This window comes from Balaenoptera physalus (assembly GCF_965194825.1).
Source record: "Balaenoptera physalus genome assembly, chromosome: 20".
Classification (NCBI taxonomy): Eukaryota; Metazoa; Chordata; class Mammalia; order Artiodactyla; family Balaenopteridae; genus Balaenoptera; species Balaenoptera physalus.
In genome coordinates this window covers 6895565-6923210 of record NC_138901.1, presented here as the reverse complement: position 1 = coordinate 6923210, position 27646 = coordinate 6895565, and the positions used below count along the sequence as shown (strand labels likewise).

At 53.6% G+C, this 27646-nt stretch overlaps 1 protein-coding gene across 1 annotated transcript; it reads left to right on the top strand.

Moving 5' to 3' along the window:
• Positions 1 to 11360: 11360 nt before the first annotated feature.
• Positions 11361 to 26510, top strand: FADS6 (fatty acid desaturase 6). The gene is made up of 6 exons (XM_082440557.1): positions 11361 to 11600; positions 12260 to 12426; positions 22261 to 22441; positions 23702 to 23889; positions 25292 to 25471; positions 26063 to 26510. The coding sequence occupies exons 1-6, from the start codon at positions 11438 to 11440 to the stop codon at positions 26210 to 26212; spliced, it is 1029 nt and encodes a 342-aa protein (XP_082296683.1). The 5' UTR covers positions 11361 to 11437; the 3' UTR covers positions 26213 to 26510.
• The last annotated feature ends 1136 nt before the right edge of the window (positions 26511 to 27646 follow it).

Sequence of the window (27646 nt, the reverse complement as noted above, 5' to 3'; positions counted from 1 at the left end):
TGCCTGTGTCTTGTTTTAATCATTTGGGGGTGGGAGACGGGTAGGGTGAAGAAAGCAAGAGGGTGGAGGCGGGAGAGGGAGAAGGTCTTTTTGTGCCTATGAGGACTTGACCCTCTTCCTTGGAGGGGGTCCTGGGATAGATGGTAGGGCCCTCCCCCACCCCATGCATCTCTGCAGGGCCCCCCTCATCGCCGAGTCTTCACCTTGCTCTCTCTCTGGACCCAGAATTTAGAGCTGAGGGAGAGGGAGGGTTCAGAAGAACTGGGACAGGAGACCCCCCAGCAGCTGAGTGAGGAGGATGGTCCAGGCCTGTCCGCTGCAGCTGCTGAGGGCAGGTCAACACTTCCTGCCTTCCCACCAGGTCTGCCTGAGCTTCTCCAGACATGGGCAGACGCTGTACACTAGGAGTCTGTCACCTATCACCAAGGTCCCATGAGCCCTGATCTCAAGGCCCCAGCCCACCCCTGGGAGGCCTCCAGTGGGGTCTCCATTTCCCTCATCACCCCAGGCAGCTCATGTGGCAGCCCTATTTAGAGCCCTCCTTTCTCCCAGGGGTAAGGCTTCCCCTTAAGCTGCAGGACAATGGGCTCTGTTTTCTTAGTCAAGTCTGGGAAAGAGCCCTGGAGTCATTTTGTTTCATTCCCTAAGGCTGCTGAGCCAAGTGCTTCTGCCAAGGGTACTTCAAGACAGCCTCTTCCCTCCAGCATCATCAGAAAGGTCCACAGGACGTTAGTGCAGCAAGATCGCCTAGCAACCATCTCGTGATTCTAGGCCACCTCCCTCCACTTTACGGATGGAAAACCTGAGCCCTATGGAGGGGAAAGTCCAGACCCAGAACACAGGCCTCCTGACTGCTGCCATGCTCTCCTCACCCCCAGGCTGCCAAGGGGGTCAATAAAGACGCGAGATTCTGCCCTCGGATGCTCCTCGTGGTTCCTCTGCCCTGCGACCCCTACTGGCCGTCCTGGTCACTGCACCTACCTCACGAAAGACCAGCCTCCTGGCGCCGGTGGTCCAGGGAAGGACATGGGGGCGAGGACTCGCAAAGACACGATAGAGGACGTCGGAGCTTCAGCGTGGAGGCAGAGACTAACCGGAAGCAGTGGGGGCTGGAGCTTCCATGGGTCAGCGTAGCTGGAGGGTAGAAGACTGGGGTGCAGGAGCAGGTGTGGCTCCAGGAAGCCTGAGGGTACTTTAAACACAGTGAAGGGAAGAACTTTACTCGGTAGGGACTCAGCTTTCTCTACTCGTCCCCCTAAAAATTTAGATGGAGGTTAGGGAAATTCTAAAAAGGTAGAATAATCAATGATTCTTCGCTTTTGGGGATTAGAATCTGGTGCCAATATGGACACTTGCCCTGGGAAAATGCACGTTGAAATACGTATACACTCATATACAACTTTCCTCGTAATTCCAGACAGCTCCTGAAGTGCGGAGAGGTCCGGGGACCCCAGGTCAAGAAGCATTAGTTAGACTGCTGTGAAGTTACATCATAAATGAGATTACCGATTTGTTGGAGGTGGGAGTGGTGGAATGAATCAGAGGCAGGAAGGACCTCCGGGTATGTGGCACGGACTTCTCTCTCTCTCTTTTTTTGGCTGCTCCGGGCAGCATGCGGGATCTTAGTTCCCCGGCCAGGGATCGAACTCCTGCCCCCTGCAGTGGAAGCGCGGAGTCTTAACCACTGGACTGCCAGGGAAGTCCCACAGACTTCTCATTTTACAGATGAAGTAACCGGGGCTGCATGGCAAGGGGCTGGCCAAAGATCACAGAGCAGTCAAGTGGGCAAAGTGACACTAGGTCTCGTGATGCTTCCCATGGTGCCAGCTGCCTCCTGTGCCCAAGTTAGACCAGTCCTGGACAGCACCATACCCCTGTCCTCCCGGCATGTGCCTGTGTCACCTTCTCTGAGACAAGCCTGGGTTGTACGGGAGGTGGCCATACTCAGGAGACAGCCTGATCTGGGCAGCAAAACTGGCTCTGCCCCTTTTTAGTTGTGTTGCCTTGGGCAAGTTACCCAGCCTCTCGGAGTCTGTTTCCTCATCTGCAAAATAGCTATTACAATTTATTATAATATAGCAATAAGTGTTAACCCCATAGGTCATTAGGAGGGTGAAATGGTGATGCGCGGAAAGCACTTAACATGCTGCCCGATATTTACTGCACATCAGTTACTAATGATCACAGTTATTGGTGGTCTGAAACAGGCCCATGGAACACTCCTTGCATCTGTGGTCCCAGCCGCCCAGTAGGTGAGTCCTAGGCAGTTCCAGGGAGCAGTCCTGCTTTTCTGACCCCTGTATAAGAGTGAACCCCAGCCGCACCAATCACACTAGCTTCTGGAGACGACTCTGCGGGCATCCTCATCTGACCAGCAGGGGGCGTTGACAATCCAGCCAGCGGTTAAGAAATAGTCAGCTAGCCCCCATCTAGTGGAAGGACCCAGCGAGAAGCCAGAGCTGCTCCTGAGGTGCCCAAGGAGCTGGGTATCTTTTATGGCGGGGGAGTCGCATACCCACTGGCCTGGGCCCACATCACGCTACTGTCTGAACTTCACCAAGGCAGGTGAGGGGTTTTAGCCTTCATAGGTGAAGATATTGAGTATCCGAAAGGTTTTCTGATGTGCCCAAGGTCCCAGTGAATTAAGAAAAGTTCAGGATCCCTGACCTTTGTCCCTTCTGCCACCCCTATGCCCAGAGGTAAGCTTTCAAGTTTTTACTATCAATTGTTGAGAGCTTGTAAGGTGTCAGGTGCTTATGTTAAGCACTTTATATACATTCACCCCTCACAATAAAATCACAACCCTATAAAACAAGGACCATATTATGATTATTATCCCTTTTTACAGGTGGGAAAACAGAGGGTCAGAGCAGTGATATGACTTGCCCAAAGTCACAGAGCTATTAGGTGGTGAACTAGGCCTCAAGGACAAATGTCCGTGATACTGAAACCTGCGGGCCTAAGCCTGCGGACCTGACCACGGTGCTGTAGGCCCCCATGCACTTGTACTGTACCCTTTGGTGGGGGTTGTCCTTGATCTTGGGTCCCCTTGACCTGGGCATGCCTGGGCCTGAGCAGGTGCCAGACTCAGCCTGAGGTGGGGTGGGGACATGCTGGCAGCTTCAGCAGCCCAAGCACATGGTCTGAGACAGCGCTCACCTGCCCTGGGGGGAGCTGGGCTGAGAGAGGGCAGGTCGGGTCATGGGGCCACCAGACAGGATACTGGGGGACAGTTTGGGAGGGTAAAAGCTTTGTGTCTCAAGCATGCTGAGATGGGGGAGCAGGCCTGTAGAAGTACTTCCTCCCAAACAGAGAGTCTGCCTGCTTTCTTTTTGTCTTCTTGTCTCTTGGTCCCATTTCTCCCTGTGACGCTGGGACTCCTGGTGTCATCCTCTCTCCCCCTTTCTATTATCTCATATCTCCAGGCCTCAGTCTCTCTTGGTGTCTGTGACATAATCAGAAATAGATAACTGGTCTCTGCTCCTGGCTCCTGACACAGACCTCCTAAATCCCTTGGAATTTCCTGGGATGACAGGAGCATCTTTTGTTCTAATGGGGTGACTCTGGGTGGGCTCTTTGACGGCTTCAGGATGGGGGCTGGTCACCAGAAAGACCAGGACACGATTAGAAGCTTGAAATTTTCAGCGCCACCCCCCATCCTTTGTGGGGAGGGGAGAGGGGCTGGAGGTTGAGTTAATAATTGATCATGATGAAACCTCCATAAAAATCCCTGAACGACAGGGTTCGGAGAGCTTCTGAGTTGGTGAACGCATCCACGTGCCGACTCCACGTGGAGTTGGGTACAGAGGCTCCTGAACTTGGGACCCTCCTGTACTCTATGTATCTCTTCATCTGGCTGTTCACGCATATAGCCTTTATAATAAACCAGTAAATGTAAGTAAAGTGCTTTTCTGAGCTCTGTGAGCTGTTCTAGAAAATTATCGAAGCTGAGGTGGTGGGTTGTGGGAACCCCCGAATTTGTAACCAAGCTGTCTCAAGCCGAGTCAGGCTGGCTCCTGCTGTGCCGTGTCTCATCACGATGGAGGGCATTTACTGAGCGCCTGCTGTATGTCAGCACTTGACATCTGTGATTTCGGTGAATCCTCATGACAGCCTCATTTAATAATGACAGGGGATTATTAAACCCATTTGACAGAGGAGAAAACCGAGACTCCAAGACACCACGTCGTTGCTCAGGTCATATAGCCAGTTAGAGCACAAACAGGGCCTGACTAGTCGTCTGTGTGACCCTGGACTGGCTACCTCTCATCACCCCATTTCCTCCAGGAAGGCTGAGGGCGGTGAGCCCTCCCTGGGTTTCTATCGCTGAATGACTAAGTCCTATGGGATTTGGAGCCCGAGGTGGGGAAACTTCTGGCAAGTCCATTCAGAGCCCCGAATGCTTGGTCTTTCGAGAAAGCTCTTGGGGCATGCAGTGTGGTGAGCCCTGGAAAGCTGCAAATCCCCCGGGCACTATTTCTACCTTCATCTACTCTGACTTCTTTATTCCACAGGCCCGGGAAGGTCTGCATGGGCAAGTGTTCTGAGGGCTGCGGGACCCTCTCCCTGCTCTGGATGTACACACATCTGGGAGGTTGCCCCACTGGACCCTGAACGGTAACGGGTGGGCAGGGGAGGGGGCTTTCTCGGGGGCAACAGCAGCTACCAGTGGAGGCTGGCCCCTGACCTCACTGCCCCATGGGGGCTCTCTTTATCCCACAGAATCAAACTGCCCCTCACAGCACTGTCTCTTCAAGTCTCACCACAGCCATCTGAGCAGGGCAAGGGCAGGAAGGCATTATTTACAAGCCCCATTTTCTAGATGTGGCAACTGAGGTTCAGGGGGGCAATGACCTGCTAGGAACTGCGTAAGCCAGGATGGCTAGTCTGGGCCATTCGCACTGCTGCACGCGGCCAGCTGCCTTCTCAGAACACGTATCTAGGGGCTTCCCTGGTGGCGCAGTGGTTGAGAATCTGCCTGCCAATGCAGGGGACACGGGTTCAAGCCCTGGTCTGGGAAGATGCCACATGCCGCGGAGCGACCAGGCCCGTGAGCCACAATTACTGAGCCTGCGCGTTTGGAGCCTGTGCTCCGCAACAAGAGAGGCCGCGATAGTGAGAGGCCCGCGCACCGCGATGAAGAGTGGCCCCCGCTTGCCGCAACTAGAGAAAGCCCTCGCACAGAAACGAAGACCCAACACAGCCAAAAATAAATAAATAAATAAATAGATAAATAAATAAATGAACCCAAAGTTAAAAAAAATAAAGAACCCGTATCTAGCACTTTCTACATACCGGGCACAGCAAACCCATGAGAATGGTACCACTGCCCTGCCTCACGGGTAAGGAAACCGGGGCTCAGGCAGGTTAAGTCATTTCTCCCAGCCTCTGAGTGCAGAAGTGTCAGGGATGTGGGATTCACACCCCAAACTCTGGCTCTTTCCGTGGCGGCCCCAGCCTCCCCCATTCACTGTGCCGCCTCCCCCGGCGCTCACTCTGCACGAGGGCGGCTCAGGGGCTCCCCAGGTCAGAACAGGGGCTCAGCTGGCCGTGTCTGGGGAGGTGGGATGGGGGACAGGTGGCCCTCACTGCCTCTTCTTCCTCCGTTCCTGTTGTCTCCTCCTGCTCAGCCTCTCAGCTGTACCACGGATTGCTCTGTTCATTTATCTTTACTTCGGGGTTTCCAAGATTCCCAGAGGAGAGGTGTGTGCACGTGTGTGTGCATGTGAGTGTGTGAGCACACACTCACAGAGGCTCCATGACTTTGTCTAGAGTCTATTTTAGACTCCTCCTCCCACCTATTATCTGCTTTTAGGGCCCCAGCTCCTTTAGACTGGAAGTTTGAAGCTCTGGCCGCCCACCTCCCCGGCCCCATCCCTCACCTTGAACTGAGGGTTCCCGCAAAGTTCCCTCCAGGCTCCCTCTCGGTGACAGGCTTGCTGGGGTCAGAGCCCCAGGGGAGGGGGTGGGCGGGAGGGGGAGAAGGACCAGTGGTCCAGAAGGCAGGGAATGGGGTAGAGACAAATCTACCTTTTGGGGCAGTCAAGGTACAAAGGGGCCTGGTGGGCCCTTCCCCTGGGTTGCGGTACCCAGATTGGGCTCACAGCTCTGATACTTGCTGGGAAGGCCAATTTGTTATTCCAAACCTCGATGTTTTTCGTCTATAAGTGGGGAAAATTATACCCCACATCATAGGCCAGTTGTGTGGATAAACTACATAGAGCACTTATCGGAGCCTTGACACCCAGTAGGTAGACGACCAGCCCGGGGACCTGGTGGAAGGGAATCTGGAGATGGGGGAGGGCTCAGTGGGCACCAGCCAGGCCGGGGCATCCCTGAGCTGGTGGCAGAGAGAACTGTCATGCTGGGTTGTCCCCCAGATCCCCTTTTCATGCTCATCACACCTGCACAGTATTGCACAGCAGAAGTGGGAGGAGTCATCACACGCCTGAAGCCCAGCCCTCTACGCGCGTGCGCACACACACACACACACACACACACACACACACACACAAAATGTGGGCAAGGAAGAGAATAGAGGGAGTGAGCATGTTCAAGCCCTTTTCTCACTGGAAATGGAAGCCACTTATGAGTATCATTACTGATACCAGTATATGTTAGATTTAAACCATAACAATAGCTAACGTAACAATAATGTTATAATTACAATAGCCCAAGAAATGGCATTACCTTGGTGATAATGCATCTACCTTGAGCATTTGCCCTTTTATTACCTACCTGGTAAAGTACATAGTATCACCTTCATCCACTCCGAATCACCCTCTCGGAAAATTGAGGCCCAGAGAAGCCAAGTGATTTACCTAAGGTCACACAGCAAGGACGGGAACCTGGGGGTGTCTGTGTCCAGAGCTCCCCTCCAGACACTGTCCTCAGCTGCCTCCACACTGTGCAAGAGTCTCGGCCCTTACTCCCCCCTCCAGCCCTGGCACTCACCCCAGCAGGACCCCAGACCCCCTTCAGGCTGCTGCATACGCCAGAGTCACTCACACACACCGGACTGTGGTGTTGCCCTGATGCAGGGGGAGGGGCCAGATGACCCTTGGAAAACCTCATGAGGCGGCAGTCTGTGTGGCTGAGCTCCAGCCTTGGGTTTTCTATTACCTAAGTTGCTGAGGAAGCCTAGGCCTTGGTTCCCGTAAGGTGGGGACAGACGGATGGCCCCAGAGCCTCAGCAGCACCCCCGCCAGCTCAAGGTCGGGCCCTTTTCCCTCACCCCTCTCGCTCCCTGACCTGCCTCTGGGCCATCACCCACCTGGCTGTGTCCCAGCAGAATGGCGAGATAGAGGCCGCAGGTAACTACAGAAGCCTGGGGGAGGGTCCTTGAAGGTGAGGCTGTTGCTGAGATGCCCCGTCCATGTGGCCCGGCCCTGCTGGAGCCAGAAGCACTTGGGATGCTAGTCCCACTCTCAGCTGACCAAGATCTGAGCCAGAGGCCAGGCCACTTCTCCCCTAGCTCACTCAGCCCCACCCCTGTGAATAATGCCACTTGCCCCACGGAGCTGGGCCTCCCTGGGCTTTGATGATTTGGGGGGTGGCATCCATGGGTGGAAGACAAGAAGGGGTTAAAGACCCATTCACCTAGACTTAGAGCACAGAAATGGCTATATTGCTGGCAGGAGGTGCCTTTCTAATCCACCATGTGCCCCCCAGCCTCCCAGTCCTGACCCTCCAAGTCTCCAAATCCATCCCTGACTCTCAGGATCCCCCCCTCCCCAGGCCCTGGGGCCAGGGCTGGTCTCCCTCCCACCCTACACCAACCACAACAATAATTAATGCCAATGAACCCCAGCAAATAGAGATCTGGATCGCAGAAGGGAGGACTCCTCACTGCCCCGGGGTGGGGAACTCCGGAGGTCCCAGCAAGGCCAAACCCAGCATCATCTAACACCACAGCCCCCATGCTATTGATGCCTGGGTAGGTCCATGAGCACCCAGCCTCTTGGGGTCAGAGAGGAGGGCTCACTTGTCTCAGGCTTGGACTGGAATCTTCTCCACCATCTATTTTTTTTTTTTTAAGATTTATTTATTTATTTAGGCTGCGCTGGGTCTTAGTTGTGGCATATGGGAATCTTTTTTTTTTTTTTTTTTAGTTGCAGCATGAGGACTTCTTAGTTGCGGCACGCATGTGGGATCTAGTTCCCCGACCAGGGATCGAGCCCAGGCCCCCTGCATTGGGAGCATGGAGTCTTACCCACTGGATCACCAGGGAAGTCCCTACCATCCATTCTTTTTAAAAAACTTTTTTATCTCTTCCTTCCATTCTCTTGAGTCAGGTTTCCTAATCTTTCCACGCAACCATCTAATCATTTATTCAACAAATGTTTACTGAGCACCTACTATGTGCCACTCACCATGTGAGGCCCCAGGGAAGCAGTGCCGTCCAAAGAACAGGAAGGACCTGTCTCTCCACCAAGCCCCATCCCCTTCTCCTTCAGGCAGCCTGTTTTGACTCACACGAGCCTGTCCATCAGCTAGTAAATATTGAGCTCTGGTACAAGACACTGTGCTGGGCCCGATGGGTGTGTGAGTATGTGTTGGGGGGCAGGCAGGTTAGAAGTTATGGAGGAGGTTCAGGGAAACATAAGGAAGATGTGTGCAGGGTTGGTGCCCTCGGGAAGCTCCCAGTGCAGTTGGCGATGGGACCAAGACTGGCTGTGTGGCTGTTAATACCACTTGCTCTTCCCGGGCACATAGGAAGGCTACAGTCCCAAGTCTATCTGTAGTTATACAGTAAATCCTTGTTGCCTATCCATTTTATGTATAGTAATTTGTATCTGTTAATCTCATAACACAGGGAACTATATTCAATATTTTGTAATAACCTATAATGGAAAATAATCTGAAATGTATATATGTATATGTGTGTGTATATATATATATATATATATATATATATATATATATATAACTGAATCACTTTGTTGTACACCTGAAACTAACACAATATTGTAAGTCAACTAGTACTTCAAGCTTTTTTTTGATTTTTAATTTGCATTTCCCTAGAGACTAATGACATGGAGCATCTTTTCATGTGCTTATTGGCCATTTGTACATTTTCTTTGGTGAACTGTCTATTCAAGTCTTTCGGATGTTTGTTTTTTCCCCCATCTCCCAACCCACAGCCCCTCCCCCTGCCATCTACACCCAAAGTACCCTCTTGTTCTAACTCTGTTCTAAATTAAGTCTGCTTCTCCCCAAGGAGGCTACCAGTCAGCCCCAGTCCACAGGGGTTCTTTGCTCCTCTGAGCTCCTCTAATACTTGTCCGCCTCTGCGACACAGCATTTGCCTCCTTCTAGCACCACTTAGATGTCCAGAGGGCAGCCCAGGCCTGGAGAGGGGCTTCCTGGTACCAGAAAGTTCCCCAGTCTATAGAATAAAAGCAGAAGGATTCCGCCCTTACAGAATTACAATGTTGCATGTTAATATCGAATATCCTTTTAAAAATTGTAGGTATCGGGCTTCCCTGCTGGCGCAGTGGTTAAGAATCCACCTGCCAATGCAGGGAACACGGGTTCTAGCCTTGGTCCGGGAAGATTCCACATGCCGCGGAGCAACTAAGCCCGTGTGCCACAACTACTGAGCCTGCACACCGCAACTACTGAAGCCCGTGCGCCTAGAGCCCGTGCTCCGCAACAAGAGAAGCCACCACAATGAGAAGCCCGCGCACCGCAACGAAGAGTAGCCCCCACTCGCCACAACTAGAGAAAGCCCGCGCACAGCAACAAAGACCCAATGCAGCCAAAAATAAATAAATAAAATTAATTAATTAAAAAAAAATTGTAGGTATTCCCTCCCTGAAAATGCTAGTATGTTTGAGAAGGAAGAATCTCTAATAAAAACAAAAGATGATTGGATTTAGAGGAGACTTCCTGGATTTGAGTTCTAGTTTTGCCATTTAATAACTGTGGGGTGACTGTGGGCAGATCTGGGCCCCCATCAATTACATGGGGATGATGTCATCCTCACAGGGTTGTGGGGAATACACCAAACCTAAGAAGTACCTGGAAGTCAGTGGTAAACTGTAAGGAGCCAGACGTGTGTGTGGTGAGAATTGGCCTATTAAATTGTTAGCCCTTTTGAATACCGAGCTGGTAAAGAAATCTTGCCCTTTTATAAAAAATTGGAGGGATAAACTCATACGAAATCGTGAAGGAAAACGCCAAGGAAGACAGAGGAATCAAAGTCTTAAGTGTTCCTGACCCTCTTTCACAGACTTCTCCTCCATCTCTTCCCTCCCGCCACCTTCCCCTCTTCCTCCCACTCCCCCTCCCCCTCTCCAAAGGTCTCCTGGGGCCAGCGCTGCTGCCCTCACCATCCCAGACCTCATTTTTAAAGGGACTTCAATATAAAACCAGGGGGAAAGTTAAACAAAAAAGAAAAAGGAGAAAGGACCCTCAGAAGCCGAGACGGGTGTTTGCGGAACACAGCGGCTTGTGCTCCTGGGGCCAAGGCCAGCCTCCAGCAGCGCTGGGTCAGGGCCTGGGCCGATGGGAAGGGCTAGGGTTAGGGTGCTGCTCCCAAGTCTTGGGGGCTGTTTGCCTTGGCCTTCAGACCCGGGCACCGCCCCCCAGTGAGCGGCACTGCAGAGGGACCCCACCTGGAATGGTGAGCTCTGAACGTGTTTTCTCTATAGCTATCCCTTCTCACCCCCAAAGCCACCGGGCTGGGGAGCCAACGCTCCACGGGTCACCGCTGCTAAAGCCGGATTCGAAGGGGTGCCCCCACTACCCCACTGGTCTGGGTAGAGTGACGCCTTGAATTTTCTGTCCCACGAATTCAAAAATATTTTCGTGCACTGTTTAAGGTACTGAAGATACAGCTTGAGCAAAATCGGCAAAGTGAGGCCTGTCGGCACCAGCGTCCAGTCTGTCGGTGGAGACAGGGAACAAATGTCCGTGTCTTGTGTGGGAGAGGCCGCTAAGTGCTACTGAGAAAAATACTTACGCTATGGGATAAAAATGGTACCACAAACCCGAGCGGGGTGCGGGGTCCGGGAGAACGCGAGGGAGTTATTTGAGATAGGCAATCAGGGAAGGCCCTCGGGGGTCTCCCCTGGGGTCTCTGTGCCCCCGCCCCGCCCCCGCCGGGCCGCTGGACCGCGAGCTGCTTCTGGCTCCGGCTGGCCTCCCCACCCCCGCGCATCTGCGCGCTCCTCCTGCGGCGATTCTGATCCTGCCCGCCAGGAGGGTGGCCCCGGGCCGGGTCGCCGCCGCGCGCGGCAGGAGGAGCCCGGGCGCCCGGCACGCGCCCAGACACCGGGGGGGGGGGGGGGGGGCGGGGCGGGTGATTCCAGCCGCGCGCGTGACTCCGCCCCGGCCCGCCCCAGCTCGCGCTCTGCGTCTGGCCCGCCCGGCGCCGCAGACGCTCCGGGTCCTCCGAGTCCTCCGCGGGCGCCGAGCCCGGCGCGCGGAGCCCATGGAACCGGCGCGGGGCGCGCTCTGTGCGAGCGGCGGGGCCGAGGCGCTGCTGGGCGAGCTGGAGGTGCGGGTCCAGGACGTGGTGAGGGTGAGCTCGTGGTGGGAGCGCCACGGCGTGGACTGCGCCATCCTTGCGCTCAACCTCCTCGCCTTGCCACCCGGTGAGGGACACGGGGCCAGGGCGATCAGGGGCCCGGCTGGGATGGGGGCGGTGGGAGGCGGGGGAGGGAGACGGAGAGGGCTGGGGGGCGGCGGGGTGGGGTAGACGGCGCGTGCCCGGGACCCCAGGACAGAGGGTCAACCCCGAAAGTCTAGTTGGGGTGTCCTGCCTGTGTCCCCAGAGGAGCCCTGATGGCACGAAGGGCAGTGGAGGAGAAAGTTGAGCCGAGTCAAGGAGAGGCAGGGAGGGATGAGGTGGCCTGGGAAGGAGAGGATGCTCCAAGGGGACACCAGGGATGGGGTGAGGGGAGTGAGAGGGAGGATGGGAGCGTTCCCTGGACTTCTCCTGGCCTGGACCCCCCACCATGCCCTCCACACCATCGCTCCTCTGGCTGGGGTGGAGAATCAAGACTCCCAGCGTCTCCTTGGTGAGTCAGTGGGGCTGTTTTGTCCCAAATCCGGTAGAGAGAGCCAACCCGTGCCCCTCAGGCCATCATGGGACCTGCCTCACCGCTGTCTGTGGCAGTCCTCAGGACTGGGCCTGCTTTGGCCTGGGCTCCCAGGGGTGCGGGCTGGGTTGTTTGGGCCCAGATCTCCAAGAACCAGAGAAAGGCCCTGCCCTTACTGCTCCCCCTACACCAACTCTCCCTTCTCCATGCAGGGTTCCTGTGCCTGCGCTCTGAGAATCTCCTGGTCTTTGCCCTGGGCATCGCCATCCTGGGTGTGTGCCACTACACGCTCACCGTCAAGGGCAGCCACCTTGCCACTCATGGTGCCCTCACCGAGTCCAAACGCTGGAGCAAGATCTGGGTGCTTTTCTTTGTGGAGGTGAGCCTGGGACTGGGTGGGAGCAGCTGCTGGTACTGTGTGTGAGAATCCAGGTGTGTGCAGCTGTGTGTGCCCTCGAGGGCCGGCAGCTGCAGCTGTGGTCTGTGGGCCCAAGTGTGCAGCCTTCACTACGGTGGGTGTGTGTCTGTGTGTGTGCACGTCCCCAAGCCCTTGAGAGGGTAGAGGGCTGCATGAGGAATGATGAGTATTTAACTGTGGCAGCCGATGTGGTCTGAGCACCCGTTTCTCCTGGGGGCACCGGCTCGCCTCTCTGCAGCCCTGGGCCAAGGGTGGTAGAGCTTCCTCCTCCCACCAGGACACCTGTGGTTGGCAGGTCCTGGCTACACCTTCGGGGCCTCCTGGTTTTGCAATCAGGGTTTAGGATGTGAACCACGGACCAAAGGGCAGGCAAGCAGGGGACTGGTGTCACAGCACCCCAGCTCTGCCATCTCCCGACACCTGGCAATGGCCAAGCCATCCTAGAAGCCCCCTGCTTCCCCAGGGCTGTACCAGGAAGGCGCCTCCTCTCTCCTGACCCTTGGCCCCCCTGCTTCCACCCCCTCCCCATGCTGCCTCAGCCTATGGGCACGGTCAGGAAGGCAAAGGTTTCTGGCCACGTTGCCCTTCTCTCTGGACTGGTCTCAGGTCTCCCAGTTCTTCTGAGAGCCCCTTCCCTCCTTTCCAGGCGGCCTCTCCCGTGGCCACCCAGGTCCCTTATGAACTAATATGAAAGCTGGTACCAAAAACAGCCCTTTTTTGCCAGGAACTGGTTACCATGACCAATTAACTCAATTATTAACTTTTTAAAAGAGCTTTTATTTATTTATTGGCCTTGCCTCGTGGTATGCGGGATCTTAGTTCCCTGACTAGGGATCGAACCCGTGCCCCCTGCAGTGGAAGTGCGGAGTCTTAACCACTGGACTGCCAGGGAAGTCCCTCAGTTATTAACTTTTAATAAAGTTATATAACTTTATAAAACTCTACGTAACTGTACATACACACACACACACACACACACACACACACACACACACACACACACACACGATGTTTTATAAAATTATACTGCATCGGTTGGGTGAGAGGAAGCATTTCCTGCCCAGAACTCTCCATTGCCCTCATTTTCCCCAAACCCATCTCTCCCACCTGCACACATTTCTTTTTCTTTTTTTTTTTTTTTTTTAGGATTTATTTATTTACTTGGCTGCACGGTTACTTGCAGCGTGTGGGATCTAGTTCCCTGACCAGGGATCGAACCCAGGCCCCCTGCATTGGGAGCGTGGAGTCTTAGCCACTGAACCACCAGGGAAGTCCCTTGCACACATTTCTAAAGTGCCAAGGACATGGGGGAACCAATGGGTCCTCAGGGTCCATTTCAAGACACTCTCCTTCCCGGGGACCCCTGGGCACTGGTCCCAACCAGACTCTAAGGTGCAGGCCCAACCCTGGAGCCAGGGTCAGATGCCCCCTAAGTTTGTCGTCACAGGCAGGGGAGGAACCGGGCATGTTAGGCAGTCACATGGGACACGAGAGGGAGGGTTAGCTCTCTGTGGATTTGACAAAGCCGTACTGAGTCCCAGGGGCCTGGGGGCAGCTGAGAAGGAGTCTTCCCAGGCTCCCCAGCTGGAGGGCTCCAGGCGAACAGAGCGCGTGGCCCACCCTGAAGGACCCAGGCAGCCTTGTGGTTGCACCTCCTCTTGTCCCCTGGGACCCAGGGCAGTGGCCTCGTCTTTGCCTCTTTGTCCCTTTAGCTCCTGGCACAGGGCTGAACTCAAAATTTGTTGACGATGACCCTGCAGGTGATGGGGGGACAAGGTCCAGGGAAGAGCCAGCTGCAGGAGGGTCACAGCCTAGAGGTGGGTGAGCCCCCCCACAGTGGGGGGGGGCTTGGCTGCCACACCCGTGTTGTGACAGAGGCTGCTATGCTGCAATCAGCTGCGGGCAGGTCACAGATTTCTCAGAAGGCCAACCTGAGTGGGAGGCCTCCACTTTTCCATGCCCCCATCAAGGCATGGCTCTGGGCACCCTCTGGGGCAGATCCAGCTCCCAGTGAGAAGGAGGGGTGGCAACACCTCCTCAGCCCATGGCATGGGTGGGGCGAGTGGAGTCCTTGGTCTTGTCCGCCAGGCAGGGGACAGTGTCAGGGACACTTTGGACACAATGGCTGCCTTTGGACCAGCATCTAAGTGTTAGTTTCCTCACCTAATAAATGAGAATAATAACATTACCTCCCGTGTGAAGCCAGCATGAGGATTAAACGAGACATCCTAGATCTTCATTTAGGGTTTGGGCCTGACTCTTCAATGTTTGCTTCGAAGTAACAAGTTTCTTTTTTTTTTTTTCCTCTGGAGGGAACACAGTCAACTGCAAGGAAAGGGTTAGTAATTTAAAAAAAAAATTTTATTTATTTATTTTGGCTGCGCGGGGTCTTAGTTGTGGCACTCGGGATCTTAGTTGAAGCATGCGGACTCTTAGTTGTGGCATGCAGGATCTAGTTCCCCAACCAGGGATCGAAGCCAGGCCCCCTGCATTGGGAGCGTGGAGTCTTACCCACCGGACCACCAGGCTAGTCCCAGGATTAGTGATTTTTGTTGTTATTTGTTTTGTTTTGTTTGTTAGCGGTTTATTTTTCACTGAAAGGTTGACCAACTTATGCAAAGCTCAGTGGAGCTGTGTGTGTGTGTGTGTGTGTGTGTGTGTGTGTGTTTGTGTGTGTGTGTGTGTTGACGGGGCTGTTTGTTGAGGCCCTGGACCACCACGTGTCCTTTGCATCACGCAAAGGACCAGCTCTCGACGTGCAGGATCTCAGTGGACGACCTGGGACCCTCGTGGATCCCTGGCTCTCCCCGTGTGCCACGTCCTGTTGTCTCTCTGTAATCCTCCTCTTGTTGGCTGCCTGTGCTCTTCCCAAACCGTGACCCTCAGGAGGCAGCATCACTATAGAAGAATCTAGTCCGCTAGTTGCAGCCTCAGGTGTCAGCTGAATGTCACTGGCTTTCCTGGGGCACCCAGCTTTTGCCTGGTTTGTCTGAAGGTGTGCTGTCAAGCGCTGGGGGTGAGACAGGTCACTCTGACGCATCAGATCTGAGGGGAGGAGCGGGCAGGATGGAGGGGGTGGTTGACATCCAGGTGGCCGTTGTTTCTCTGCAGAAGTATCCAAAATCATACGCCAGGGAGTTCACCCACACCAGGATGGACTTCCCTCTGAAGACCCATTTCCAGGCTACCCCAGAATGTTCCATTTCCCCTACCAGTGTACTTCTGACCCTCTACCTTGCCCACTGATTACCCTGGCCTGGGCTATGTCATAGGGACTACTAGTTATATTCTTGGGGACTGCCAGTCAAAGGCCACAGGAATATGGGGGGCAGGCTGGGGTGGGCAGGCCCCCATGGTTTAAGTACTGAAGCTTGGGAAAGGTTTTTTTAAAATTTATCTTATTGAAGTATAGTTGATTTACAATGTTGTGTTAATTTCTACTATACAGCAAAGTGATTCAGTTTTCCATATATATATATATATATATATATATATATATATATATATATATATATATATATATGTATACACACACACATTCTTTTTCATATTCTTTTCCATTATGGTTTATCACAGGATACTGAATATAGTTCCCAGTGCTATACAGTAGGACCTTGTTGTTTATCCATGCTATGTATAATAGTTTGCATCTGTTAATCCCTAACTCCCAATCTATCCTTCCCTCACTCCCCCCTCCCCCTTGGCAACCACAGTCTGTTCTCTACGCCTGTGAGTCTGTTTCTGTTTCGTAGATAAGTTCATTTGTGTCACATTTTAGATTCCACATATAAGTGATATCGTATGGTATCTGTCTTTCTTTTTTTTTTTTTTTTTTAAAAGTCTTTTTATTTATTTATTTATTTATTTAAATGGCTGTGTTGGGTCTTCGTTTCTGTGCGAGGGCTTTCTCTAGTTGTGGCAAGCGGGGACCACTCTTCATCGCGGTGCGCAGGCCTCTAACTATCGCGGCCTCTCTTGTTGCGGAGCACAGGCTCCAGACGCGCAGGCTCAGTAATTGTGGCTCACGGGCCTAGTCGCTCCGCGGCATGTGGGATCTTCCCAGACCAGGGCTCGAACCCGTGTCCCCTGCATTGGCAGGCAGATTCTCAACCACTGCGCCACCAGGGAAGCCCGGTATCTGTCTTTCTCGTTCTGACTTACTTCACTTAGTATGATAATCTCTAGGTCCATCCATGTGGCTGCAAATGGCATTATTTCATTCTTTTTTTATGGCTGAGTAGTATTTCATAGTATATATATACCACATCTTCTTTATCCATTCACGTGTCACTGGGCATTTAGGTTGTTACCCTGTTTTGACTATTGTAAATAGTGCTGCAATGAACATTGGAGTGCATGTATCTTTTCGAATTATAGTTTTCTCCAGACACATGCCCAGGAATGGGATTGCAGGATCATATGACAACTCTATTTTTAGTTGGGAAAGATTAACTCCTGCAGTCAAGAGGGCTTTAGGGACTCCCTTGCAAGTCACTCACTATCAAGATGCTCCCCTGAGTAGGAGCGAACAGGCTGTACCAGTTACTAGGTTCCACTGTGTCTCAACTTCAAACCGTCCTTCTGAAGTCGGCTTTGTGCTACGGGGGTGGAGTCACAGATGGTCCACAGAGAGCACAGGCCAGCTCTGCCCAGGGGGAGGGGTGTCACCCAGGGAAATGCCATCACCTTCGTTCCAGTCCCGTGTGGTGGTGGTGGAAACAGAGCCGAGAACCCCCAGCGTGGTCATGATGCTCGAATGCTCTCTTGCCACGAGTTCAGGGTGGCCGTTATCCTCTGGGCCGCCTCTGATCTTCTTTCTGTTCAGCCCCTCCTGCCCCCGAGGGGTGGTAATCTGAGTTTTCACCGCTGTGATTTTTAAGTTTTTTAATTAAAAGGTTTAGCAGGCAAACTCAGATCTGCAGTACAAAATATACTTAAAAAAAAAAACAAACCTTTTTATTTTTGAAAAAATTATAGATTCATAGGACATTGCAAAAATAGATCAGAGAGGACAGAGGTCCAGTGGATCCTTCACCAGTTTCCCCCGATAGTTACATTTATGTAAATGTCATTCAACAGCAAACCCAGGACTTTGACCTTGGTGTGTGTGTGTGTGTGTGTGTGTTTGTGCCATTTTATCACATGTGCAGATTTGCAAAATGTACTTTTAAGGGTTCTCGTGGTGATTCCAACTCCTGAGGGTCTCTAAAGGCTTGCCTCTGGGTGGGCTTGCTCACTGGCCCCCAGAGGCCGAGGACCCGGGAGCAGGATCAGGTGGTCGTCTGTGGGTGGCAGCACTTAGTCTGAGGAGTGTCCCTAGGGGGAGGGGCTTGGAGGGAAAAGGGTGGGGCTGCTCCCAGGGGCCCAGTGGCTGCCCAGTTGGGAGGGGAGATTGGAGGGAGGCTGGGTTTGCTGCGGAGCTTTTGGGGGCTGAGACAGTGTTGGTCCCAAATGTCAATAGTGCCGAGAACCCCTGGTGAGAGTGTCCAGAGGAGACACTGACAGGACAGGGCTCCTGCTTCCAGGCCCAGAAGCGGGAAGGTGGCTGCAGGCTGAGCAGAGGTACAGATAAAGGCACGGATCTGGGAAGAGCATAGTGCATGAGGGACCCACAGAAACCTGGAGTCACTAGAATCTCATGGGGACTCTGGAGAAAAGGGGACAAGGAGGCCCATGGGCCAAGCAGAGGAGCTGGGAGTTTCTAGGGACGAGGCCTGAAAAGGGAAAGAATTTCATGAGAGCCGCTTGATAGGATCGGCCCGACCACATCCAGGCCGCTCCCAGCAGGACGAGGCGCTCCAGGCTCCCCTGGCTTCCGCCCTCACCGCGGCCCCTCTGTTATCCAAAGGTGCTAACACGTCACTGTTAGCAGGAGAGCCCGCGTGGTACCCGAGGACTCGCGCTCAGGGACTTGTGTTCTCACTGAGTAGGGCTGCCAGATGTAGCAAATAAAAATCCAGGATGCGGGACTTCCCTGGTGGTGCAGTGGTTAAGAATCCGCCTGCCAATGCAGGGGACACAGGATCGATGCCTGGTCTGGGAAGATCCCACGTGCCGCGGAGCAACTAAGCCCGTGTGCCACAACTACTGAGCCTGCGCTCTAGAGCCCGCAAGACACTACTGAGCCCGCGTGCCACAACTACTGAAGCCTGCATGCCTAGAGCCCGTGCTCTGCAACAAAGAGAAGCCGCCACAATGAGAAGCCCGTGCACCTCAACAAAGGGTAGCCCCCGTTCGCCACAACTACAGAAAGCCTGTGCACAGCAATGAAGACCCAACACAGCCAAAAAAAAAAAAAAAAAAATCCAGGATGCCCAGTGAACTTTGGTCTTCAGATAAACAAGAAATGAAGGCAGTGTTTGGGATATATGTTGATAAAAAATGATTGGTTGTTTATCTGAGATTCTGATTTATGTGGGTGCCCTGTACTTTATCTGACAAACCAACTGCTGAGGCCTGTGGAGCCCCCCGCAAACTCTGAAGCCAGTGTGAAGGGGCTGCTCAGCCCGGGGGTCAGTGAGAGAGGGTCTGGAGGGAGGAATGGAAGCTGGGCAGACACCAGCCCGGAGTCCCTCGTGCCTGAGGGATGCTGCCGCTGCGACGACCCCCCGCCCCTCCTTCTCACCTGGTCCATGCCTGTGGCCCTCTTCTCCTGCCCCATCTCTGGAGCGGCCCCACCATGCCCCAGGCCTTGAGCTGGAAACTTGGCCCTTGTCTTGACGCCTCCTCCTCCCCCCACTCCTCACCCTTCCCCCAGATCCCACCCTCCATCCCTACTCTTCCACTCCTCACCTCTCTCAGTGGCCACACCTACAGCCTCCGGCCCATCACCTGCCTCGTCCTGCCCCTCCCCTTCCAATCCAGTAAAGTGACCAATGCGAAACCCAACTTTGTGTCATAATCTTATAATGAAACCCAACTTTGTGTCATAATCTTATAATGATGGTTTTTAATCCTGCAAAGTATTGTTTGTTTAAAAAATAAAAGAGGAGAATATTAGGTAACCACCTTTGGCTGCTGGCAGGGGTCTGAGCATGCCTAAGTGAAAAAACAACTAAATGAATGAATGAGAGGTCTGGGGCCTCTGATTTTAGCTGAGAGGGTATGTCCAGAGGAATTATACTGACATCCGCCCCGCACACACTCTGGCCACTTGCAGAGCCTGAGTGCGGCTAAGGGGTCTAGGCTCTTTAGTCTTCCTGAGGGTACAGAGGGTAGCGATGTCAAGAAGCTTCTGGAACTTTCTCTGGGTCTGGATGGTAGAGCCTCTTGGGTGAGACCTGTAAGTAATCCTGTACGGCAGGATCGTCTGTAGCACGTGGCTACATCCTCCCGCCCCCTTATGGGTGCAAGTGAGACACACCGCAGTCCACGTCCAATCTCTCCTTCTCCCAAACCCACCACGTTCCTTCTTGTTCTGGAAAGAACATCTAGATGGGAGGGAGAATTCCAGTCTTATAGAAACAGCCTCAAATCTCTTCTTAGTTATATAAAAAGGCAAAGCGCACAGACTCTGGAAGCCTGTGCTGAGTCACAAATCATGTGTTACGTCGGACCACACAGGTGGCTCATCCCCGCCCCCGCCCCCCATTCCCGCGTCTGGGCACGTGGCTAAGCACCTGGCCCTACCAGGCCCCTGAGGGTCAAGTTCTTACCAGGCTTAGTAGGGTTCAGGCCCCAGGTTGTTTCTGGCCTTGCTACTCAAAGTGTGGTCAGCAAGGAGATGTGGAGCTTGGGCCAGAAGGAAGAGCAGATCGCTGCATTCAGCTGATGTTTCTTGAAGAAAGAAGCAATGCAGACAGGATTGGCCCTAAGAGCAGAAGTACGAGGAAGGAGCAATTAAAAACAGTCGCTTCGGGCTTCCCTGGTGGCACAGTGGTTAAGAATCCGCCTGCCAATGCAGGAGACACAGGTTCGAGTCCTGGCCTGGGAAGATCCTACATGCCGCGGAGCAATTAAGCCCGTGTGCCACAACTACTGAGCCTGCGTTCTAGAGCCCGTGAGCCGCAACTACTGAGACCATGTGCCTAGAGCCCATGCTGTGCGACAAGAGAAGCCACTACAATGAGAAGCCCGCGCACTGCAAGGAAGAGTAGCCCCTGCTCGCCGCAACTAGAGAAAGCCTGCATGCAGCAACGAAGACCCAACACAGCCAAAAATAAATAAATAAATAAATTTATTAAAAAAAAAAAAAAAGTCGCTTCTTCTGGTTACAGAACCGTGAGATTCAAAACACACTTGCAGGCCTTGGACAGAGGCAGCCTGGCCTCTGAGGAGGTCCTGGCAGACCCCGGCGGAGGCCCCTTTGTTAAACCAACTGCCTGGCCCTCTTGAGCAGCAGGTCCTTCCAGACCAGCAGGCCTGGAAGAGACATCACTTTAATTGACAGGTTACCTGCCCACCTTCTGCAGCCTCCCCCAGGTTCTGTCCCTTTGCAAGGTTACGAAACCAGAGAGCAAACCCACCCCTCTGTGGGTTACATCATCTGAGAGCAAAGCACCTCTCCTGTTTTTGTGAACTCCACAGGCACACTGTCGCTGAATCAGCATTTACCTTCACATCCTCTGCCTCGAGAGGGGCCCATACAGTGTTGGTTTGACTATCTTCCCCTGTCTGTTGTGAAACGGCCGTTGTGACATCATATCCTACTTTTTGGCTTCATTTCGTTCCAAGGGAGAGAGTCTCTGCAGACAGTGGGAAGACAGTGTCGTTCCTTATCTGTCTTCTCGTGGTTTTGTCTCTGCTGCCCGGACTCCAAGCCTGGGTTCATGCTCTGTTGCAGTAAGTGACTCATCCCAGGGGTTTTATGCCTTATCTTGGATGGAACCAGGGTTCAAATCCCACTTCTGCCACCTACTTAGCTGAGTGAGCTGGGGTGGGCATGTGGCCTCTATCTCAGTTTCTGCTCTGTCAGCTGTGAATAATAAGAGCACTGATAATAATAATAATAATAATAACCCTCCCCCACCCCGCCAGGCTTAAGATTAATGAGTTACATGTGTAATGTGCAGAATGCTGAGTGTGTTCTGCTGTCTGTATGGGGCTCACAGTGACTGGCATTGGGAAACCCTTCACGTCCTCCTGGAAACAGGCAGGCAGCATCTTCAATAAAATTAGGAACATCTTCTGGCTTGGATAAAATATTGGAAGAGGCTGATAGCTGCATGTTCATTTGCATATATTTGCATAAGAAACACCTTAGCGCCTCTTTTACATTCAGAATGACTGCTCTTGGAGTCAGAGCTGCTGCTGCTCACTGCCAGCTTCAGAGAATCCCACAGGGGGTCACGCCAGAGAAGAGTCACCCCCTAGGAAGAAGTGGACTCTTGGCCCCCACCAGGGAACCCTCATGGACAGTTCAGAAGATGGCCTTTCTTCGCCCCCAGACCACTCCTGCACCCCTCCCCCCACTGCTGTGGGCCCAGAATGCAAAGCAGTGTTACGAAGGTACAGATGTTTCAAAGATAAACACTCACAAAGTAATTGGCAACACATGCCAGGAGCTTTACCTGCAGTGTGTCCAATCCTCAGGCTTGCAGGCTGCAATCACGGGGGGCTGTGCACGCCAACTGCTTTGCACGCCAAGTGGACGCAGTTGCTTTGACTGGCTGCCACTCTGTGGTCGTGGATCCCTGAGAGTTGATGGTCAAGGCTGATGAGCTGTGGGTGGAAGGCAGGAAGGCCCTGGAAATGCGTGGTCTGGGGAGGGAGGGTGTTTTCAAGGCTCCGAAGAGCCTGCTTTGCTCGCCTGTGCCTGATACGGACCCCAGCGCCCTTTCTGGCTCCCTCCTCTAGGTATGCACGTCCTTCGCTGCAGAGCACGCCAAGTACGGACACGTCAAGATGCACCATGGCTACACCAACGTGCTGGGCCTGGGGGACTCGAGCACGTGGAGGCTGCCCTGCCTCAACCGCTACGTCTACATGTTCCTCGCTCCCCTCTTGATCCCCATCATAACCCCGCTGGTGGCTGTCGGTGAGTATGCCAGGCCTGGGCCCTGCAAAGATCTCGTTCCCCCTTTCCTTCCTTCCTCTCCTGGCTTCATGGAGGAAGTGAGAAGCCCTGAGTTAAGACCGGACAGAAACTTTCTGAGACAGCCAGGCAGGGTGGAAGGAACCTTGGTCCTGGGGCCAAGTCTGGCTCTGCCACTTACTGGCTGGTGACCACAGGCAGGTAACTTAACCTCTCTGAACCTCAGGTTCTTACCTGCTCGTCAAAGATGGTGTGAAACAATTCCACTTATTATATGAGGTATCTAAAGTAGTCAAACTCATTGAAGCAAAGAATAGAATGGTGGTACCAGGGGCTGAGAGGAGGGGAACATGGAAAGTCCCTGTTCAATGAGCATGAAGTTTCAGTTATGCAAAATGAATAAATTCTAGAGGTTTGCTATATAACACTGCACCCATAGACAACAGTACTGTATCACACACTTTAAAACCTATGTGGATAAATCTCATGTTAAGTGTTCTTACCACAGTAAAATAAAATAAGAGTTTAAAAAACTCTGTGGCTACCTGAGAAGACTAGAAAGTTGCATGGGAAGGCATCAAATGCCTAAATAAATAAATGAATAACCTTTACTCTTTATATTTGATTTACAAGCCTCATTTACCATCATCTTGTTGTCTATTTAATAATCACTGATCATGTTATAAACATTCACTTGTGTTGTTTATTAAATACTTTTTTTCTAAAAAAAAAAAAAAAGGATGGTGTGAAAGCATAATGAGGTCATAGATGTAAAAATGCTTTCTAAATGCCTCACACTCTATTGCATGTTATAATTTTTAGTATCATAGGAGCAATATCATACGGTGGAAAGAGCAGGGGCTAGGGGACAGCCAGACCTGGGCTCAAGTCCCAGGCCACCACTTACTATCAGACTGACCTTGGTCACGTTGCTTAATGCTCTGTTTTTTCATCCATTAAATGGGTGAACCAAAAAAAAAAAAAAAAAAAGGGAATTCCCTGAAGGCCCAGTGGTTAGGACTCGGTGCTTTCACTGCTGGGGCCTGAGTTTGATCCCTGGTCAGGGAACTAAGATCCTGCAAGCCGCGCGGCCAAAAAAAAAAAAAAGAAAAGAAAATGGGCGAACCTACTTTTCAGGTCTGTGTATGGATGAACTGAACACCTCGGTCACCCTAGTTTGCACTATTGAGCCACCAGGGAGCCAACTCATGTTGGATCGGAAACTTGCCGACCCCTCCCTCTATTTCTCGCCCCTTCTGGCAGAACGGCTGAGAGAGGTGGAGCTCAGGACGGCCCTGCGGACGCTTGGCCTGATTTCCCTGGGCCTTTATTCTCACTACTGGCTGCTCCTGAATGTGTCTGGCTTCCAGAGCCCCAGCTCAGCCCTGGCTTGCATGCTCATCACCAGATCCCTGCTGGCCCACCCTTACCTTCACGTCAACATCTTCCAGGTGAGGCCTTCCCCCACCCTGAGTGCTGGGGGGCTACAGGGATCGCTCTCCGGGGTGCCAGGCTGGGCTCTAGGTTCTGGGGGGAGAGAGAGGCCACCTGAGGAAGCATCCCTCCACCTCCCCTGCCCACCCTCTCCCTTCCTTTCTCTCTGTGGGTCATCACAGAGTTTTGGTCCCAGGTAAGGAGCTTCTCTTCAACACTGGCTGCCATTCACACACAGATCAGAGATTTATTAAGAAGCTTCTATGTGTAGGTTACTTGATTAAGCTCTGTGGGGACACAAGTGAATAGGACCCCAGCGCCTACCTCTAGGGCTCTTACTGTGATAAGCCCAAGGGCCATCGCAGTGGTCCCGGCAGACACGTGTCGAGGCAGGCAGATGGAGGAGCTGGAGACGAAGGTCTTCATGGGAGGCCAGCAGCTCAGCACTCAGTTCTGGGCCATTTCCAGGGATGGTCACCTCCCTGCTCCCGGGACCAGTGAAGACCCCGGGTTAGAGCATCCTGCATATGACCATCCCAGCACTTACCACACTGCCATTAATGACTGAATCCCATGACATAATCCCATAGTTGTGTCCCATCTGCTTGTCCTGCTAGAGCAGAAGCTCCCGTTCGCTTCTGCATCCTCTAGACCGAGGACAGTGCCTGGCAGAGCAGGCGTTTATACATCTTTTTTGTTGTTGTTTTCTTTTTTAATACATTTATTTATTTATTTATTTTTGGCTGCATTGGGTCCTCATTGCTGCGTGGGCTTTCTCTAGTTGCAGTGAGCGGGGGCTACTCTTTGTTGTGGTGCGCGGGCTTCTCATTGTGGTGGCTTCTCTTGTTACGGAGCACGGGCTCTAGGCACGTGGGCTCAGTAATTGTGGCGCACGGGCTTAGTTGCTTCGCGGCATGTGGGATCATTCCGGACCAGGGCTCAAACCCGTGTCCCCTGCATTGGCAGGCGGATTCTTAACCACTGCGCCACCAGGGAAGCAAACTTGTCCTGCGCAAACTTGATCTTGAACCATGAGCAGGATTTTGACTGGTGAAAAAAAGCAGAGAAGGGTCTCTTTGGGATGCAGGCACAGGGACATGAGGGACAGCAGTGGGCAGTCGTGGGCTTAGAGGACCACGAGATCAGAGAGGCACCCAGGCCAAGCCCTTCACTGCACAGATAGGGAGAGGGACCCAGAGACGGGTGAGACTCAGCGAGGGGCACAGACAGGGTCGCATCGGAGCTGGGTGGAGAACCTCTGCTTCCTCACGCCTCTACTGGGTCCTGCTGGAGTGGGAGGTGAGGAAGGCAGAAGAACCCACGGGTCCCCGGGTGCTAGCTGAGGATGCCTGAGGCGGGGTGGGGAGGCACAGGGCTGCCCGGCCCAGCCCCAGGGCGTGACCCTTGTGTCTGTCACAGCACATCGGGCTGCCCATGTTCTCCCGGGACAAGAAGCCCCAACGGATTCACATGATGAGCCTGGGGGTGCTTAACCTGCCCCGGCTGCCCGTGCTGGACTGGGCGTTTGGCCACTCCCTCATCAGCTGCCACGTGGAGCACCACCTCTTCCCCAGGCTCTCCGACAACATGTGCCTGAAGGTAGATGAGGGTCGGGCTGGGGGGGCTTGGATGAAGAAACTGTCTCAGGGTGGAGGGGGAGTCACCTTCGGGGTTCTCTAACCAACTGGCCTGGTCAGAGGTTCCCAGGAAGGTCAGTCCAGGGTACAGGCAGCAGTGTGGGTTTCTGATCAGAGACACCTGGTTTTCTTACTAGCCGTGTGGCTCTGGGCAAGTTAACTGAATGTCTCTGAGCCTCAGGTTCGTCATCTGTAAAATGGGACTAAGTAGTGCTTACGTTGACAGGCTTTGAGGATGAGATGAAGAAATGGATCTGAAATGGTGGGCCCACCGTAGGTGCTTGGTGAAAAGGAGCTGTGGTTTATCCCCCTGTGCAAAGGAGGACGGTCACAGATTCGGGAGCTCCAGAGAAGGGTGCTGGGGAGAAGCCCTCCCTTCCCCTTGCCTGCTGGAAATGGGAGGCGGGAACTCTCCAAGCCCCTCAGCTCCTCCGGAGCATGACGGGACAGAGCAGACAGGAGCGGCGGGCTGGGCAGAGGAAGGGTCCCAGTGGGGATGGGCCTGCCCACAGTCCCGGCTCAGCGGCCCCTCCTCCCGCCCACCTTCTGGCAGGTGAAGCCCGTGGTGTCCCAGTTCCTCCGTGAGAAGCAGCTGCCGTACCACGAGGACTCCTACCTGGCTCGCTTCCGGCTGTTTCTCCACCACTACGAGGAGCTCATGGTGCAGACTCCTCCCATCACAGAGCTGGTGGGGCTGCAGTGAGGGGCGGCCGGCACAGTCACCCCGCTCTCCCTTCCGGGCCCACCCCCGGCTCTCCTGCCTCTGCTGGCCATCCCTGGGGCTGGGAGGGCGCAGGCCCTTGCCCAGTGGGTGTGGCTCAGTTGCCTGGAGTGTGGAGGCGCGGGGTGGGCAGTGAGGCGGGGAGCTCATGCTGGGGGGCCTGGGGGTCACCTTCCCTGCTTGCTTTCCCGGGTTTTGAGGAATATCTGGAGGAAAGGAATAAAGGTGGCCGGGCATTCTGGTCAATCTGGACCTCAGCCAACTTCATCTCAGGACTAAACAGCTGGATTCCTCCCCTGCTCGCTCTGAGCCTTGGTAGGGCTATAGGACCGGGGTAAGGAGGGGCCCTATGTAGGGGGCAGGCTAGGAGGGGACACCGAGAGAGAAGGGTCCGCTCCCTGGTGCCAGGGAGCCCCACACTTGGTTGGCCACTGCTTCTTCCTGTGCCCTTGAGGTTCTGGCCCCTAAGGAGCCCTCTCCCCAGGGACCACAGGGAGAGGTTACCTTTGGCAGACCTTCCTAATCTTTCAGCCCGGAAGCCTGTGCAAGACACTGGCTCAGCAGCTCCCAAGACCCACAGCATCTGTGAAACCAAAGTGTGTGTTTTGTGGGGAGGGCACTCCAGGCGAAATAAGGGGAGAAAGGGTATAAATAGCTTTGAGCGTGACCTTGGCTAGCTCTAGAAATCTGCTTTGTTCCATGATGTTTACAAGGGGTGGAAGAATTCTCAATTGGAAGAGAAAGAAAATTACTGGGAGGGTCGCTGAGGCTGGAGAGGGGTTACGGGAACAGGGTCTGGAGGTCAGACGGCCTTAGAGAGGAGAGGGAGGAGGGGAAGGAGTGTGTGTATGGGGTGCGGATATAGGAGCTGGGAGTCCAGGGCTAGGCTTGGCTGTGAAAGGATGGTCTGCAGCCTGGGAGCGAGGTGGGAATATAAGAGAACTAGCGGTGCCAGCCGCAGGAAGAGGTCCAGGTACTGGGGACATCACTGAGATTCAGCCCAAAGCGGGCAGCCTTGAGACAGGGCTGGGAGCTGCCCTGGCTGGAGGCTGGAATAGAGGGTGGGAGGAAGGGCCGGGCTGGAGGCTGATGGAGGAACAGAGGGGGAGGCCCAGCCTGTGACAGGAGGCCAGAGCAGTTAGTTTAAGCATGGTTTCTCACCGCAGCACCGTGACATTTTGGCCAGGTAGTGCTTTATCGCTGGGGGCCTGTCCTGAAGCAGCATCCCCAGCTTCTATCCACTAGGTTCCAGGAACCCAAGTTGTGACCACCAAAAATGTCTGCACACACTGCCAAATGTCCCCTGGGGGGCAAAAATCATCTCTGGTCGAGGACATGCAAGTCTATTCTGAGCACACAATTGCCTTGTTTTTCAGTGAAGTCCTTGGACGAGGTGAAGGGCGTGGTGACCCTGAG

Coding starts and splice junctions, on each gene's coding strand:
- FADS6 (XM_082440557.1), top strand. CDS start 11,438: ATGGAACCGGCGCGGGGCGCGCTCTGTGCGAGCGGCGGGGCCGAGGCG. Junction 22,442..23,701: donor AACCCCGCTGGTGGCTGTCG/GTGAGTATGCCA, acceptor CCCTTCTGGCAG/AACGGCTGAGAGAGGTGGAG. Junction 23,890..25,291: donor TTCACGTCAACATCTTCCAG/GTGAGGCCTTCC, acceptor TGTCTGTCACAG/CACATCGGGCTGCCCATGTT.